The 18,352-nt window shown below is 40.0% G+C and overlaps 1 protein-coding gene across 5 annotated transcripts in view; it reads left to right on the top strand.

The window, feature by feature from the left end:
• The window catches only part of notum.L (notum, palmitoleoyl-protein carboxylesterase L homeolog), a 127,378-nt gene that overhangs the window by 57,588 nt on the left and 51,438 nt on the right, over positions 1-18,352 (top strand). For 4 of the 5 annotated variants that reach the window (XM_018234347.2, XM_018234346.2, XM_018234345.2 and 1 more), the window contains 8 exons: positions 2,206-2,301; positions 3,092-3,152; positions 3,243-3,301; positions 4,352-4,454; positions 5,303-5,494; positions 5,899-5,999; positions 10,529-10,676; positions 10,752-10,799. In XM_018234347.2, coding sequence (XP_018089836.1) covers positions 2,206-2,301; positions 3,092-3,152; positions 3,243-3,301; positions 4,352-4,454; positions 5,303-5,494; positions 5,899-5,999; positions 10,529-10,676; positions 10,752-10,799 — 808 coding nt within the window. 5 annotated transcript variants of the gene reach the window in all.

Here is an 18,352-nt window from a genome sequence, read left to right as displayed (position 1 = left end):
TATATAGTACAGAGGAGATATTTTTCTTTATGGAGATACTCGGGTTCATAGTGCATAGGAACTATTTTAGATTTCAAGAGAAATTCTACTTGCAGCTACGGGGAACGGCCATGGGATCCAGTGTCGCCCCGTCGTATGCCAACTCTTTTATGAGTTGGTTTGAAGAGGGACATGTCTATACAGATATGCTGTTTGCCAGACATTGTCTGGCGTGGTGGCGGTATATCGATGTGTTCCTCATATGGTGGGGTGACCTGGATTCCCTGTTCGCCTTCCGTGATACGATTAACAGTGCACACACTGATATAAAATTCACCATGACAGCAGATTTCCAATCTGTAATTTTTCTGGATGTAAAAATAACGCGAGCCCATGAAAGGTTTATGACCAGGATGTTCTCCAAACCGACTGATCAATTACTAACATTTGACAGCTTTCATCCTCCGGCAGTCAAAAAATCGATTCCTATTAGTCAGTTCACTAGTGTATGTCGAATTACAAATGACCCCACCTTGGTGGATCATGATCTTACAAAAATGAGAAACAAATTGGTATATAGTGGCTATCTACCAGAAACTCTTAACACTCAAGTACTGAAGGCCAAATTGAATGCTGGGAAAACCAGACAGCAGATGGATAATAGAGATAAACGTTTAACCTTTGTGGGGCAATATCACTCACGGAGTGAATATTTTAGACAGATTCTATGTAAACATTGGCACTAGGGATGGGTGAATTTGACTCGTTTCGCCAAAAATTCCCCACCGTCGAAATGTCCGACAGTAATGGAATTTAAACAATCACCCATGATGTCCTTCAAAAAAGGTTCCACCATAGGTAGGAGGTTGGTACGCACTGATATGCGGCCACCACCAAGACAATATACATTCCTGGGTCCTCCCAGGGATGGTATGTTCCACTCTAAAGGTTGTGCACAATGTCGCTTTGTACTTACAGGCGAAGCATTCTGCAGTCCAGTAACCAACAGGAGTTACAATATTAGGGGACCCTACTCTTGTGACACAAGTTATGTTGTATACATGTTGGTATGTCCGTGCAATCTAATCCATATAGGTGAAACCAATCAGAAGATCAGGCACAGATTCTCCCAACATAGATCTACAGTTAATACGGGGAATTCAGTATTACCAGTGTCGAAACATTGTTTGGAAAAGGGCCATAGCGCAGAAGATCTTAGATTTAGGGTGATACAACATGTCCCACAACCAAGGAGAGGGGGGGACAGAATTTTGATGTTAAAAAGAATGGAGGTACAATGGATACACCGATTGAAGTCATTGAGTCCTTATGGGTTAAATAAGGATTTTGATTTACATCTGTTCATTTGAGATAGATACCGGCTTTGTGAACTCAGTAATAACTAGTATGTGAAATTTAATAGATCCGTGTGAAGCTGGGACACGCTTGAGAAAGGGGGCAGTGGACTCCCGAAACGTTGCGCTATGTCTCTGTGCAGATGAGTATACATGCTCTTGTCACTATATGCAAACATATAACAAACAAGGAAAAGTTGTGCTCACCGCTAATTTTTAAAACCATTAGGCGGGGGTGCAATGAGGCTGTGACCACAAAATACATATATTGCAATATATTTAAGATGACCAACTACGTCAGCGTCATCCCATACACCACAACGTGGAGCTGGTCAGATGAAAATTGAGCATAGGACTGGCCAGATATGGGATGACTTTGACGTAGTTGGCCAGCTTAAATATATTGCAGTATATGGACAAACAATCCCTGTTTTGTTTAAAGGGTAAGGCATTTTTAGTAGCAGTATGCACAAAATGTCTCTGTCCTAAATATATTGATAATGGGTTGAGTGCACAGGACCTCTTGTATACCTCTTATTTATATATATATATATATATATATATATATATATATATATATATATATATATATATATATATATATATATATATATATATATATATAATCTTGAACAAAGTACCCCCTCTTGTAAAATATAAGGACATTATAAGTTACCGAGGAGTTTCATGACCATATACAGGACATGGAACTCCGAGGTAACATCTAATATCATACAGACATTGGTTCTGTATTGGTCTCCCATCGGTCCCTAACCTTCAGTGGAGTCTTTTTTTATAAAAGATGTTTGCAGGGGTTAATAGAACAAGGATATTTTGTGGCCGGGTTGATGACTCTCACTATTATTTTTAGGAGGATGGTACTGCATCAGCCATGAGAACTGTGATCTACGCTATGACACAATGAGGAGGCTTATGAGTTCCAAGGCATGGCCTCCTGCTAAAACTGGTGAGTGACTTTAGCCTTTCACTGGATTCAGTTGACACCATATTGATTATCATTGTGACAAACATCACCGGTGATTTTTCCCATAGCAGCCAATTAGGAACTTTTTCTTAAAGGACCAGTAAATAATTAAGTACATTTTTTAAAAACAATTCTTTAGTATACATTGAAAAAAAAAACCCACCAAAACAAATTAAAGTTTAAAATCGCTAAGTCTTTATTAAAAAATAACTTACCGAAACTCCACTTGCACTCCTCTTCAGAAAAGGCGATTGCGATCCAATCGTGTGGTGCTCAATTTCTCCTCCCTGCCTTCCTAATAGAAGATATCCAGGGAGGAGAAATCGAGTGCCCGATTGTCGCCCTGATGCCTTTTCAGAAGAGAAGCACATATTTACTTTTAAAAGTAAACACATTAACTTTTAAAAGTAAACACATATTAAGAGTCCAAATGTAAATAACATTAAAAGTAATAAAATTACTATACATTACTGGTAAGAAAGTACCTTTGTGTTTCCTGAGTCAAGATAAAAACAAGGCATACTCTTTTTGCCATCAAGATCATTCAAAGCTAATTTCTATCATATTATGCCATGTGGCCACTTGGTGGACCAAAACATTTTTCACATTCTTCACTTCCGGCCATCCAAATTTACTTAACAATAAAAAAAAAATCACCATACATGTGTATTGGTACAAATAATATTTCTCCCCCCCCCAGATTTTTAGGTCTCTGTAAAACCATATTTTTTAATCTTTAATCCAGTCTGTGCCATGTTTTTTTTTTTTTCAGCTTCAGGCATTTTGTCAACTCAGCCAGAAGAGAATCCGCACTGGTGGAATGCTAATATGGTGTATGATAACTTTTTTTTTTGTTTTTTTGCTGTGTCATTAGTGGCCTCATTACCATATATGACCTGTGACCCCCTCCCCTTCTCCTGCAGGTTCATCCCATACTGCTCTAGTGATGTATGGAGCGGAGCATCACCTAAAACTGAGAAAAGTGAGTTCCGTTTCAACATTTCTTTATAGGGTTGTATGTTGGGCTGATTTTGAAATTATAGTGCTAGAGTAGACTGTCTACTAATAATAGGGCCAGGTCTAACGCTCCTCTCATTATAGAGTTTTATTTATGGAAAACAGACACACTCACTACAAGGTTGTATTTAGGGTCAGGACTGGCTCCTCTTCTGCAAACATGGAATCTGACTTAGATAAGATATTATTGGCCCAATTGAGTGATTGATTTACTGAATAAACAAAGAGCTCATAAAGCTGTAATCTTTGATCTCTTTTTAATGCTCAGAATAGTCTTTTATCTCTTCTAAGGGTGGTGGTGGCACACGGGGAGATTTAGTTGCCTGAAATAAATCTTTGTTACTGCTGGCAACTAATCTCCCTGAAATGCCTTCCCACAGGCAAGAATATGAATTGCCACAATGGCATAAGCGTTGCTTCTTTTTTCCGAAGTCAACCAAAGTTGCCTCACAAGGAAACTTTGGGCATCGTTGGGTAAACCCAAGCAATGCTTGAGCCAGCTTGAGCCATCCCGCTGGTGATTCACATTCTTGCCAGTAGGAAGGCATTTCGGGGGGATTAGTCGCCCACAGTATTGAAGCTTTATTGCAGGTCACTAAATCTCCCCATGTGCCACCACCCTAAACATTCTGCAAATGGTTTACTGTGCTGCTCAAAAGTACTTGGTTTTTAGGAATTTTTACAGATTCACATGGAAAGATAGCCATAAAACCCACACACTTAGGCAATGTTACACAATGCACCTTTGCTGCTGATAGATGGAGGCTGATCCAACAAAGAATTCATCATAAAATATTTTAAAAATGGACAGGTGATGAAAGAGTGACACCTTAATGCTCTTTGTGGCAACCAACAGCCTTTTTCTGAGAAACCATTGAACCATAGAAGACCATTCTAAAATACCGACCCATTTAAATACGTTTGTAAGGTTTTTTTTAAAAATAAATGATGCTATGCAGAAGAAATTTTCTGGGCCTGTGTTTAAGGCTAATGCTTACCACCCTTATTATTGTAGGTGGATATGCATTTATGGGATCGCTCATTATACAGGAAGTGGTCAAGGAGCTTCTAGGGAAGGGACTGGACGCTGCCAAGGTTCTTCTGTTGGCTGGAAGCAGGTAATTGTTAGTGGGATGGACAGTCTGTGAGAACCTTTATTAGTGATCGTTATGTTCTTCCTGAACTGCAGTTCTTGGCATCTTGCATTAACCAGCTGAGGTGCCACAGTTTAGCCATTACTTGTAAAATGTTGATTTCCATCCTAAGGCTAAGGCCACACTAGGCGATAGCGCCGCGATTTGACTCGCCGCGACTTTTAAGCCGCAATCGCTGGGGAAACTTTTGCGCTGGCGTCTATGGGGAATCACGTAAAATCGCCAGCGTAAAAACACACGCGGCGATCTTTTTTCTATTGTCGCTCGAAATCGCCTAGCGAGGCAATTTCGAGCGACGGTAGAGAAAAGATCGCCGCGTGTGTTTTTACGCTGGCGATTTTACGCGATTCCCCATAGACGCCAGCGCAAAAGTTTCCCCAGCAATTGCGGCTTAAAAGTCGCCGCGAAAAGTCGCCGCGAGTCAAATCGCGGCGCTATCGCCTAGTGTGGCCTTAGCCTTATGTCTTTGGCTCAGTCCTGGAACTGGGGTGTCTGGAGCCCACTGGGGACCTTTTGACATTAAGGGTTCCCCATTATGTACACCCCCTACCCACTTTATGTACACACCCCTCCCCTGCTGCTGCACCACATATGTTTTACCTCAACTTTTGGCTGTGATGGGGTAAAAGGGGTGGGGGGAAGCATCTGCAGTGCCACAGGGAGTGGGCCTGGTTCAACAGGGCCCAACGTTTTCCCGGTATCCTAGACCCTATCAGACCCTGGGTTTCTTAAAAAAAATACTCTCTGTACTCCATGCATCTTCTATATGTCATGGCATAGAGTAAATGTCTAATTTAAATTTCCTTCCTCAGTGCTGGTGGAACTGGTGTCCTTCTAAATGTGGACCTGGTGGCAGATCTACTGGAGGAGTTGGGTTACCCTGGTATCCAAGTTCGAGGCCTCTCTGACTCTGGCTGGTTCCTGGATAACAAGCAGTACCGGAGAACAGACTGTACAGATATAATTACATGTGCTCCCACTGAGGCAATACAGAGAGGAATTAGGTATGGAGTAGATGGGAAGGAAGAAACCAGAAATGGCAAGGCTGCAGTTGTTCCCATTGTCTTCAGCTGGACAATGGACCATAAGGATAGCAATTTAGTAAGAATAGGTTTATAGCGATTTTTCGGGAGTATATAGAGAATATATATATCTAGACATGATGATGCATGGCCCAAGATTGAAATTAAGCGTGTGCAAGAAGTAGTCTACAAGCAGCATGAGAAATGGTATAGGGTGCAGAGCACCTGTAGTTGTTAATTTTGTAGGTTCAAACAATTGTGTTCTGTTGCTTATCAACAGTGGAATTGACTGCTTGAGGCAAGGGGAGCAGAGAGGAATCAATGCAGAAGCCTAACCAGTGGGCAGGTACTGTGCCGCCTGACATGAACTTGTTTCTCTGGTGTAGGTACTGGAGCAGCATGGTTCCAGAACGTTGCAAGCAGCAGTTTAAAGAAGGGGAAGAATGGAACTGCTTCTTCGGCTACAAGATCTATCCGACTTTGAGAAGTGAGTAACATATTTACAAAGAATAAATTAAAACCCAACAAAATGTCTACCTGCAACTGGCCCTAAACCACCCGCTGCCAACCTTAACCTTACCAGACCTGCCAAGCTGTCACTATTTATATACCTGCCCACCTGTAATGTCAGTGAAGGGGACGAGGTGATGGTGGCATGAGCATATAAATAGTGGCAGCTGGAGTCAGAAGCGGAGCATAATGTCATCTCGTGTGGGGTGGGCTGACAATGTTCGCCAAGCAGCCACCTACAACATGCCTTGTCTTATAAAAGCTTCATACTATAAATTTTATCAGTTCCATGGGCTAGATTATAATATGTATCATAAATTTCAAGTAGTGTCAAAATATAAGTTGCAGATATCTATATACATTAGTGCTAAAAGTCATGATACATTAAACTTATCTTAAATGAAGACAAGTGCTGCTTATAACATCTTGTATACTGTATTTGCATCAGTAAAATGTTGTAGTTTTATTAATAAATAGTTGCTGCTGTTATAAGTTCTGTCATATAGAGAAATATTGCACCTTTAGGGGCTCGAGTTTTTTTTTCCTCAGGGTTCTGAAATTAAAGGGGACCAGTCACCCAAATTATTCCAAATCATATTTTATCATGTTAGTCAAGCGAAATTAACTTTAATTACACTGTATAAATTATTAGAATCTTGTTTCCATCTTGTTCCAGTCTGTGAACTCATAATTATAGCAAGCAGGCAGGAGCCATTTTGTGGACACTGTTATTAAGGCAAGCCATGCATCATCTCAGAATCTTGTTTGTGCACCAGAATGGGGGACCTGATGTCCATCCCCATGCACTGGCTACAGAATTAATTGGTTAAGAGAACTGGGGTAATTTGGGTAGAGCAGTGACCTCTAGAAAGTACTGAATGGAAAGTGAAAGTAATTGCTTTCCCCGCCTCTATGCCTAAGGCATAGAGGAGGGCAGCCAATATTTGATTGACAGCTGCGATTTTTCAAATGAGTTTACAACTGCTATGAACACTTTAATAAAAAAAAAGAATTTGGATTTCATGTTTAATTTGAAAAGGAGTTTTATTATACAGCTTTTTATGTCTGGGTGACAGGTCCACTTTAAATTGTTAAATCATCTGTTGAACCCAAAAATTGATTTTTACAGACTCAAAATATTACGATTTCTATTGTAGAAAGCAATTTGACATTCATGTTAAATGTAATAATGGAGCCCCATCCTCCGCAATATGGAAATCCATTTTTGGGTTCTGGCCCATCGGTTAAGATTCCCTGGTGTAATGAATAAGCCTTTATATGTAAATATTGATAAACAAAAAATTATTGTTCTGTGTGCCCAAAATGTGTACTATGAAAATCTCACCTTGTTCAAGCTAGGGCAGGCTACTACCTGTTAACAGGCACATTTGTAATGTTGTTCCATCCATTTCTGTAAGCAGTGGCGTAACTTCGGATGCCAGGGCCCCCCTGCAAAAAAAATTTCAGGGCCCCCTCTGCACAAAATAGTGGGATAATTTCATGTATAATATCCCCAGAGGTCATAGAAGACAGGTACAGTGTCAATTTCATATATAAATACCCCAGAACTACAGAAGGATGGTAAAGTGTCTATTTCACATATCTCTCTGTAAAGGCTATGAGCAAACTTAAGGGCTGTTACTGCAGAAGTAAGATCGTGCCCACTTTGAAATATATATATATATATATATATATATATATATATATATATATATATATATATATATATATATATATATATATATATATATATATATATATATATATATATATATATATATATATATATATATATATATTATTTTAGCTCTTCCTATTAAACCTCTTCCTATAAATCTTATTGTTCTGAAAAAAAAGCCACTGATGCAATTTCATTTATAATGCCCATAAAACACTTAGTAGAATGAATGCAGTGACCATTTCATATAAAATACCCCCCAGAATTCATATAAAGATGTCACGGTAGCAATTCTATGTATACATACCCCCAGAACTCATAGCAGGATGACCTAGGGATTATTTCATGTATAAATACCCCCAGAATTTATAGCAGGATGGCACAGGGATTATTTAATGTATCAATACCCCCAGAATATATGCAGGATAACACAAAGGCTATTTCATGTATAAATACCCCAGAACTCATGTTTTTGCCATATCATCACACACCCACTTTTCCAAATCACTGACTTGTGACCTCTATTTTTCTGATTAAAAAAATCAAGCCTTTCATTTTGTGTCTCCTTTTCTACCCCATCTATATTATTTCCTTTTTATCATGTGCCTGCTGTTTTTTACTTGTATTAATGTAACCTTCTCAACACAGTCCCACACATTATATTATTATATATATATTATTTTTTTTTTATAGTTTTATAATTATTTGCCTTTTTCTTCTGACTCTTTCCAGCTTTCAAATGGGTGTCACTGACCCCATCTAAAAAGCAAATGCTCTGTAAGGCTATACATTTATTGTTATTGCCAAATTTTTGTTTTTTAGCTTTCTAGTAAGGTACTCTCCTATTCATATTCCAGTCTCTTATTTAAATCAGTGCATGGTTGCTAGGGGAATTTGGATCCTAGCAATCAGATTGCTGAAATTGCAAACTGGAGAGCTGCTGAATAAAAAGATAAGTAACTCAAAAACCTTAAATAACAAAAAATGAAAACCAATTGCAAATTGTCTCAGAATATCTCTCTCTACCTCATATTAACAGTTAACTCAAAGGTGAACAACCCGTTTAACTTTTTATGGAGATGGTTTTTATTTTTCTCACCTACTATGTAGGTGAGAAACAAAAGTTAGTTTGATGGTTTGTGCATGCTGATACAGATATAAAAATATTTAATCAGGGATTATTTAATCAGGAATGTGTGGGATTAATAATGGGCACTTCTGGTCTATCCTGATGTAGTGGAAAGCTTGTGATGTTTCTAATTGTGATCAGTATGGAACATAGATCAAAAACATGTGGCAGATTTTAAGTTAATATGTTTAGAAAAACCAAAGCACTTGCTGAACTAGAACTCGCCAACCCCCCCCAACAGTCCAGATTGTGGCTGGTACCTGGGCAGCAATAAAAAGTGTCAGCGACCCCTCTCTCCAGCTCCCTTCCCCTGTCTACAGCCTTAACCTCCCACCCCCTATTTGCCTACTGAGCAGAACTTCTCAGGACCTCACATGCTGACCTGATATATTATGGTGCAGAGCTGCAGGCGGTTATCTCTCGCTCCCTGAGACGAGTCACGTGGCCGTGAAAACTCCAACAACTTTATTCACTGCACAGTCCAGCCAAGCTGCGGGGGAGGGGGCGTGCAGTCACTGCCGTGAAGCAGCAACACTCAGCAGCAGATTCTCTACGAAGAGAAAGCTGCCTAATACATAATTTACTCTCCGGGCCCCATTGGACCAGGTGGACCGTAGCCTAGGGCGCCTTGTGGGTAATCCGGCACGGCGGCACTACTGAGGAAGCAGGCCCTGCCGGGCCCCCTGTACCCCCGGGCCCCCCGCAACTGCGGGGTCTGCTTCCTCGGTAGTTACGCCACTGTCTGTAAGAAGTTCCAGTTCCATCCTTCAAAACATATTATATTATTTGGATTTTGATAAATCCATGTGTGTTTATCAATAGAAGCTATTATTGGAAGTTACTTTTTAACCATTCACTTGGTACCTGATGCTTACGAAGGTACAGTAAAGATCTTCATATTACGTTAGTATGCCTAGACACATATATACAAATATATATTCAAAATAGGCCCTGGCATTTCAAGTACTCAGGCCTAAATGGCTCCCCACCAGGCCACTAAATAGGGACTGTCTATGGTCAACAACAACTCCTCTAGTAGTATGCCAGAATCCACAGATTGACGGGCCAGGCATGTTGAATGTTAGTGTTCTATAATTTAAAGGATAATAATTAACTTTTCTAGCTTTTCTAACTTTTCTTTTAAAAAAAAAAAGAGAGCAAAAGTCTGTTGTCTTCATGCATTTAGTAGAGAAGGAACAGTAGTAACTGTGGTTCTTTTTTTACACTTCCAACATCATTAGACTGGGGTGTTAGGGCCCATTAGCAATGTCATCCCAGGGGGTATCCAATACATACATATGCTTTAGCAATTATGTTACATATTTAAATGCAACACTAAACATGTAAAGTTTATAACAAACTAATTAATTAAATGCATGGTTCACAGGTGCTGAAAGATTCAGAGTAAAGAAAGCAAAGTGCATTAGATGCATAGGTCTGTCAGTCCATGTGAATGCTTGCATTTAAACCAGCATACCAGATTTTAGCAAACATTACAAAGAGATTAAAGCATCACATTTCACATCTCTAAAGTTTGCATATACTCCACAGGATATAATTTAAATTAAGACACTTATACATGCTGTCCTAGATTATCATTAACTTCAGGTATAAGAGGACAGAATCTGAGTATTAGCTCTGTTTCATCTAAAATGCCATTGTTTGTGACTATTGTACACTGTATTTTTGTGTCACTCAGGTCCTGTGTTTGTGGTGCAGTGGTTGTTTGATGAAGCCCAGCTGACAGTAGATAATGTTCATCTGAGTGGGCAGCCAGTACAAGAGAGTCAATGGCTTTATATCCAAAATTTGGGCCGGGAGCTGAGGAACACGCTAAAGGATGTTGGGTGTGTGTCTAGCAACCCATTGAACTATGCTATTATTTGAGTGTACATACTCTTACATTGCTTCTTTTCATACAGGGCAAGTTTCGCTCCTGCATGTCTGGCACATGAGGTGATCACACGTAGGTGAGTCTCCATTATCTATTGGTCATATCTTTTATGTTTCTGTAATACTTCATATTTTTCTGCTGTATTCTATATTAATCTCTTTCTACCCTTTTCTTCTCACTTGTGCTTATTGCATACTGCATGTTCTATAGTCATTATATGGTGGTTTTCTTTTCATAACTAAATGACTTTGGTATTTAACAAAGTTATATACAGAAATGGATGCTATGTTTTTATCTCTGCCTTTCTCTTCTTACATTACTTTTAGGACATGGATTTGTAGACGTATGAAATGTTTATTGTGCACACAAAATTATTTACATGTGGCAATCCCCATCCCACAATAAAAAGTAGTAACAAACAGACACTGAGGCACAGATACCATGAAAAAACAGCAGTACTAGTATAATAACATAAAGTTTATTGAACAGTAAGAAAGTCATGTAGACGCAAAATGGCTTCAAAGATATAGCAAAGTGTGAATTGACTGCTGCAGCACGCTATATGTAATTACAGGGAAGCAGAGGCACATACTTGTTACAGAGTAGTAACATGCAATTATTCATTAAACATGATGTAGTAAAGGAATGGCAAGTGGTTATGGGTTTTTGCCAGAGCAATATACAAATCATGAGCAAGCCCCATACTGCTGGTTCCTCTGCACCCATCTGCTAGTCCTCTTTCCGATTAGAGAAGATATGAGTTTACTAGACTATTTAAAGGAAGTGTCTGGTTGCTAAAACCTACTGCATTTGTGCATTTGCTATATATGTGAACTGATGAATTATTGAGCCTAATGCCCTGGCTACAGAGATTTGGCTCAGTTTCTCTCCGATCTCTTGCACAGCTTCATGTAGCTGCACAGCTTCAGCCAGACTGCAGCTAGATGGTGCGGAGCAGAGTGTAGATCCATCAGAAAACCAGGAGGGCTAATGCCACACGGCTGATTCTTGGTCTGCTGCAGACCAAGAAACAGAACCTATGAAGGTGGCCATGCAGAGGGCTACCTTGAAGCATACATTATGGCAATGCCCTAGGGCATTGCCATAATGTATGCATCAAGGTAGCCCTCTGGGTTTCACCTCTGAGGCATGCCGGAGACACATTGGGGTATATTCTGTATAATCTAGCTCTGGTGTACTATGCTCTGTGAACCATGTACAGTTGTAACAATCTGTCTTTGTAGCGGAGGGAAACAAATGTAGGCGCTTGCATGGTCTCTCTCCACTGATGGGCAGAGACCTAGGGCATTGCCATAATGTATGCATCAAGGTAGCCCTCTGGGAAACATGTAAAGTTGTAACAATCTGTCTTTGTAGCTGAGGGAAACAAATGTAGGTGCTTGCATGGTCTCTGTCCACTGATTGTCAGTTACATATACCAGATCCTTTTCCCAGGCATCCCTGCTTTTGATAGGGTTGTTATTAACCAGGGATTTTAGTAGCTTTTTGTATATACCAGAGAGGGAACTCTCAACCTTTTAAAGGGATGGTTCACCTTTAAGTTAACTTTTAGTATGTTATATAATCGCTAATTCGAAACAATTTTTCAGTTAGCCTTCTTTTTTTTTTTATATAGTTTTTAAGTTATTTGCCTCCTTCTGATTCTTTCCAGCTTCCAAATCTAAAAACAAATGCTTCATATTGCTACTTTTTATTAATCATCGTTCTATTCAGGCCTTCTCCTATTCATATTCCAGGCTTTTATTCAAATCAATGTATGGTTTCTGGTGTATTTTGGACCCTAGCAACCAGATTGTTGAAACATCAAACTGGAGAGCTGCTGAATAAAAAGCCAAATAACTCAAAAAACACAAATGAAAACCAATTACAATTTGTCTCAGAATATCACTCTCCACATCATACTAAAAGTTAATTTAAAGATGAACAACCAATTTAATGGATTCTAGTACCTGAGAGGGAGCTAACCTGATGGGTTTGTTTTGTTTTGCTGTTTTAAGGTGCTGCTAACTTGCAGGTATACCAACCATTGTGAGTTTGACAAGTAATACTGAGATTTCAGTGTAGCAAATATTTAGGGGAGTACTGTGCCCACACATCTGAGATGGTTTAATTCCTTTAGATAACCAGCAACTTGGAGGAGGAATATGGGCCAGGTGCCGGTATACTGCATTGTTCCACAGGGGTGTTTAAGGAGCTCTTTGAGTAAAGGCTACCAACTCATGCATCTTTGCAAGAGAAGAGGTAGTCCTTCATTTTTGGCCTCATGAGCACTTGCAGACTTAATCTGGATCTGGAGTTCACACATATAAACCATCACAGTATGGTGTTGATGTTACCAAAGAATTTAGTGGGCACCCATATTGGATAGTGCCACAATGGATACAGTGTTTTGCATAGCAAACATTTTTATATGCCCAGGGGGAAGTTGTTCCCAGAGTTTTATTTTTTCAGCCTGCCGTCTCACCTGATATGTGAATTTATAAAACGTTTTGATCACATGTGGGGTTGACTGTTGGTCTGCCACAGGGGGTCCACCAAGAACTTGCTTGATCCCCCTTGCTATGGAAAACGAGGTGATCAATGTGGAGTTAACCCACAATGAGGCCTGGGGTGAATGATACAGAAGTTTCGTTCACCCCATTTTTTGGAAGACCATGCCAGTGCCAATGGTTTAAAAACAGGTGCCTGGTATTAAGTGCTACTGTTTTCACTGGAATACCAGTTTAGTCAGGGTTAATTAGCATAGTGACAACCTTACTGAGCTGCTTGGCCAGAATCTTCCGCAAAGAGAGAGATGGGCCTGTATGACGCGCACAGCATTTGTTCTTTGCCTGGCTTACCCAACAAAGCAATCATTGATTCATACATTGAACTCTGCAGCTTACCTTTTACAAGGACTGAATTTTTTTTTTTTTTTACAAGGACTGTTTTAACAATGCATGCAGGTCTTTTATGGCCGAAATAGTTGGGGGTAGATTGTTGTTTTGCCTGGTGTTCTAACAACTTACCAGCTCTTTTCCCCTGTTCATAGACCTACACTTAAGTAAAGAGAAAACCCCTTTGGGCGACAAGTTTGTTATATTCATGTTGACATGAATATAACCAACTTGTCGCCCAAAGGGGTTTTCTTCAAGCTTAACTAAAGAACTAGGCTAGAAATGAGATCTATGCCTCCAAACATTATGAGATTTGTACCTCCAAATATGCCCCAGTAGCTCCCTATCTTCTTTTTTGCTGATTTATTGCACATGTTTTCTACTTCTGTCAGTTATTGAGCTTAGGGGACAACTCAAAAGATACAGTATACATTAAAAAAAGGCACAATATAAGGCTACTACTACATGGCAGCACAGACACCAGTGCAATTAGCATCAGAATGTAATAACCACCCCTGTAGCATCATCTTATATTACATGCCACAAATTATCTGCTTGATAATTTGTGACAATCCCTAAGCATAGTTTCTCAACAGCTGCTCAGAGCCCACTGAGCATGTGAGTGTTTCAGACACTTTCCAAGATGGCAACCCCCCCCCCCCCCCGTGACAGCTTTGAAATCCTGGATCATTGCTGCTATTGAGAAGCTGAAACTTTAGGCTAGTGCAATTAGGTCAATATATAAAATATGCCATATTCATTTAGTTTTAGTTCTCCTTTAAGTTTTGGAGCCAAGAGGTTTTCCTCTGTTGGGCAAAAGATCGGCTTGCTGCTCTGCAGTGGATACCTCACCTTCTAACCTGCTTTGTTGTGGGTAGCCCTATTTTTTAAATGCAGCAATCTCTGCTCCCAGCTGCCCTCTCAGGTACGCATTAAAAGCGTCCCATCATGTCAGTGCATCAGTGGAACTGTTTATACGAAAAAATTCTTGTATGGTGGTGTCAAGTGTGGACTTGTTGTCTAGTTTATTTAACCAAACAGGGTTTAGGGACCAACTGGGTGCTTGGGTTACGCAGTCAAGTTGGAGTAAGATCTCCAAAGGAGTGCGGTCCGATATCCCCCTGGATAGGTATTGAGACCCCTTTTATAAGGATTATGGTGGGGTTGCCTACCAAAGCATAGTCTATTTTGACAAGGAGCTATTAGATTGTGATAAACAGGAGTATTGTTTTGTTGTTGGATGTTAGTACCTCCAGACTTACTAGTCCCAGAGTTGACCGTACTCGTTGCAAGTCACTTGACCTGTGTATACATTTGCCTTGTTGTTTAAGGAGCGTATTGAAATCTTGCATAGCAATTGTTTTGCCATGTGGGTGCTGGGACATAAATTGCACTAGCATGATTAGACAGTCCCCTTTTTATGAATGGCACACTGTCGCTGGACATCAGCCAAGTAGTCCGCATAAATGGAGATTGATGTCAACTGGAACTTAAGAGTGTTGTGGTTGCGTGCCAGTGAAAGGATGGTGTCTCTATTGTGGCATTGAGTAGTCTGGCGATGAGCGGTCCTGGTGGGGCTCATGGTGGTTCTGGTCTTGTTGGGATTTAATGCAACATTGGAGAGAGGTTTGCATGGTCAAATACTTTGTCAGCCATGTTTCTATGAAGTGTTCGGGTTTGTTGCCCTCTGCCTTTTCGGGGAAGCCCACAAAGTGGAGGCTGTTGTGGTGGAGATGGTCTACTTTGGCAATGATGTTGGATACATGGCTGGTTCGTGGCTGTGGTGAGGAGGGCAAGGGAGGAGTACTAGCTGAGGCGTGGGGGCAATCTTGCTTGTCCTCGAAGGCAAATTTTTCATATCTGGTAGCAGTCAGTGAGGCCCTTTTTTGAACTTTGTTCTGCCCCAAAGGATTCTTTTCCATAAGGAGCCGTTTTCGCGGGTTTATGGTAGTCAAGATTCAGAATTATTGCGGCCCAGAGAGAGGAGTGCTGAAGTATGAGTGGGGTGTTTCAGGGCTTGCTGCCGCCTGAGGCAGCAGCCCCAATGCCACCCCCTTTCCCGCTCCATGCTTTTAATATTGTAGCGGGTCCAGGGGGGGCCCCATCGCTAGTGCAGTAAGCACACTTGCCCCCCTAGCAGAGCTGAATTTCTGTTTTAAAAGACAGAAATTCGTCTCTTATAGTTTGCCTCATAGCAGGAGCAGCCTTGGTTTTACAGTAAACTCTTCCCAGCAAATATGCTGCTAATAATAAAGTAAAATTGTACAGTAGGTAAGGAGACCCCTCTGTTGGTGAACTTAAAGTAGGGCAGGTATGTCAAACAAGTCCTTAAAACTACTAGGTCCAGGCTCATTAGACAGGGACAAGTCTGATAAAAAAAATTAATGTGTACCTGTATACAGATGTTGTCATTCATAAATCATACAGTATAATAGCTTCGGATTACCAAAAGCTGTTTTGTTAGTAAAGTAATATACTTGGCTCCCCCGAGAAGTATTTGTGCGAAGTTCAAGGAGAAGACTAGTTTGTTAGCTCTCATAATGTATAACTATAGCATAACCTCCGATATCATCTTTATTTTTAAAGGTATGCTGTGTAGCGCAGAGCAGTGAGAGTGAGTTAGTGAGTCAGTACACCTAGGTATTGCAACTGTACCCTTTGGTACAAATAATTAGCTCACTGATAAAGAGAATAATGAAGGGAATGGCTCACAGTCCTAAATCCCTACATTTGTTGGGTACATAGATACTTAGGGTGGTAAGGAAGGGGCCATGCACTAAATTTTATACCAAGGCTTATGGACATCTAGCTTCTTGCATCTAGTCAAGCATATTACTTGGAAAATACTATGCCTGCCACGTGTGAATGTTTGCATATACTCAACAGGATACAAAGGAAGACTAGATCTAAGGTACAATTAAAATACACGATTCAATTTCAAAGCTATTATGGGGACTTTAGCAGCTTCTACTTATTATTAGCTAGGCATAGGATAACAGCATGCTTTGACTACTCACAATGTGAGTAGGGTGACTAGATCATATTAAAGTCATGATGTCATGCCTAGAAATCTTGAGCAGGCTGGGGGCGATGAGAGGATATATATATATATATATATATATATATATATATATATATACAGTGGTGTGAAAAACTATTTGCCCCCTTCCTGATTTCTTATTCTTTTGCATGTTTGTCACACAAAATGTTTCTGATCATCAAACACATTTAACTATTAGTCAAAGATAACACAAGTAAACACAAAATGCAGTTTTTAAATGAGGGTTTTTATTATTTAGGGAGAAAAGAAATCCAAACCTGTGTGAAAAAGTAATTGCCCCCTGAACCTAATAACTGGTTGGGCCACCCTTAGCAGCAATAACTGCAATCAAGCGTTTGCGATAACTTGCAACGAGTCTTTTACAGCGCTCTGGAGGAATTTTGGCCCACTCATCTTTGCAGAATTGTTGTAATTCAGCTTTATTTGAGGGTTTTCTAGCATGAACCGCCTTTTTAAGGTCACGCCACAACATCTCAATAGGATTCAGGTCAGGACTTTGACTAGGCCACTCCAAAGTCTTCATTTTGTTTTTCTTCAGCCATTCAGAGGTGGATTTGCTGGTGTGTTTTGGGTCATTGTCCTGCTGCAGCACCCAAGATCACTTCAGCTTGAGTTGACGAACAGATGGCCGGACATTCTCCTTCAGGATTTTTTGGTAGACAGTAGAATTCATGGTTCCATCTATCACAGCAAGTCTTCCAGGCCCTGAAGCAGCAAAACAACCCCAGACCATCACACTACCACCACCATATTTTACTGTTGGTATGATGTTCTTTTTCTGAAATGCTGTGTTACTTTTACGCCAGATGTAACGGGACGCGCACCTTCCAAAAAGTTCAACTTTTGTCTCGTCGGTCCACAAGGTATTTTCCCAAAAGTCTTGGCAATCATTGAGATGTTTTTTAGCAAAATTGAGACGAGCCTTAATGTTCTTTTTGCTTAAAAGTGGTTTGCCCTTGGAAATCTGCCATGCAGGCCGTTTTTGCCCAGTCTCTTTCTTATGGTGGAGTCGTGAACACTGACCTTAATTGAGGCAAGTGAGGCCTGCAGTTCTTTAGATGTTGTCCTGGGGTCTTTTGTGGCCTCTCGGATGAGTTGTCTCTGCGCTCTTGGGGTAATTTTGGTCGGCCGGCCACTCCTGGGAAGGTTCACCACTGTTCCATGTTTTTGCCATTTGTGGATAATGGCTCTCACTGTGGTTCGCTGGAGTCCCAAAGCTTTAGAAATGGCTTTATAACCTTTGAAATTGAACTCAGGTGTGATAAACCACAGTTAAGTTATTTTTTAACAAGGGGGGCAATCACTTTTTCACACAGGCCCATGTAGATTTGGAGTTTTTTTTCTCCCTTAATAACGTAAACCTTCATTTAAAAACTGCATTTTGTGTTCAATTATGTTATCTTTGACTAATAGTTAACGGTTTTTGATGAGCAGAAACATTTAAGTGTGACAAACATGCAAAAGAATAAGAAATCAGGAAGGGGGCAAATAGTTCTTCACACCACTGTATATATGTATATATATATATATATATATATATATATATATATATATATATATATATATATATATATATATATATATATATATATATATATATATATATATATATATATATATATATATATATATATATATTCAGCTGCGAATAATATAGCATTGACTCAAGCT

Source organism: Xenopus laevis, chromosome 9_10L (genome assembly GCF_017654675.1).
Source record: "Xenopus laevis strain J_2021 chromosome 9_10L, Xenopus_laevis_v10.1, whole genome shotgun sequence".
Lineage (NCBI taxonomy): Eukaryota > Metazoa > Chordata > Amphibia > Anura > Pipidae > Xenopus > Xenopus laevis.
Note: the sequence above shows the minus strand (reverse complement) of the source record. Positions and strands in the feature narration are given on the sequence as shown.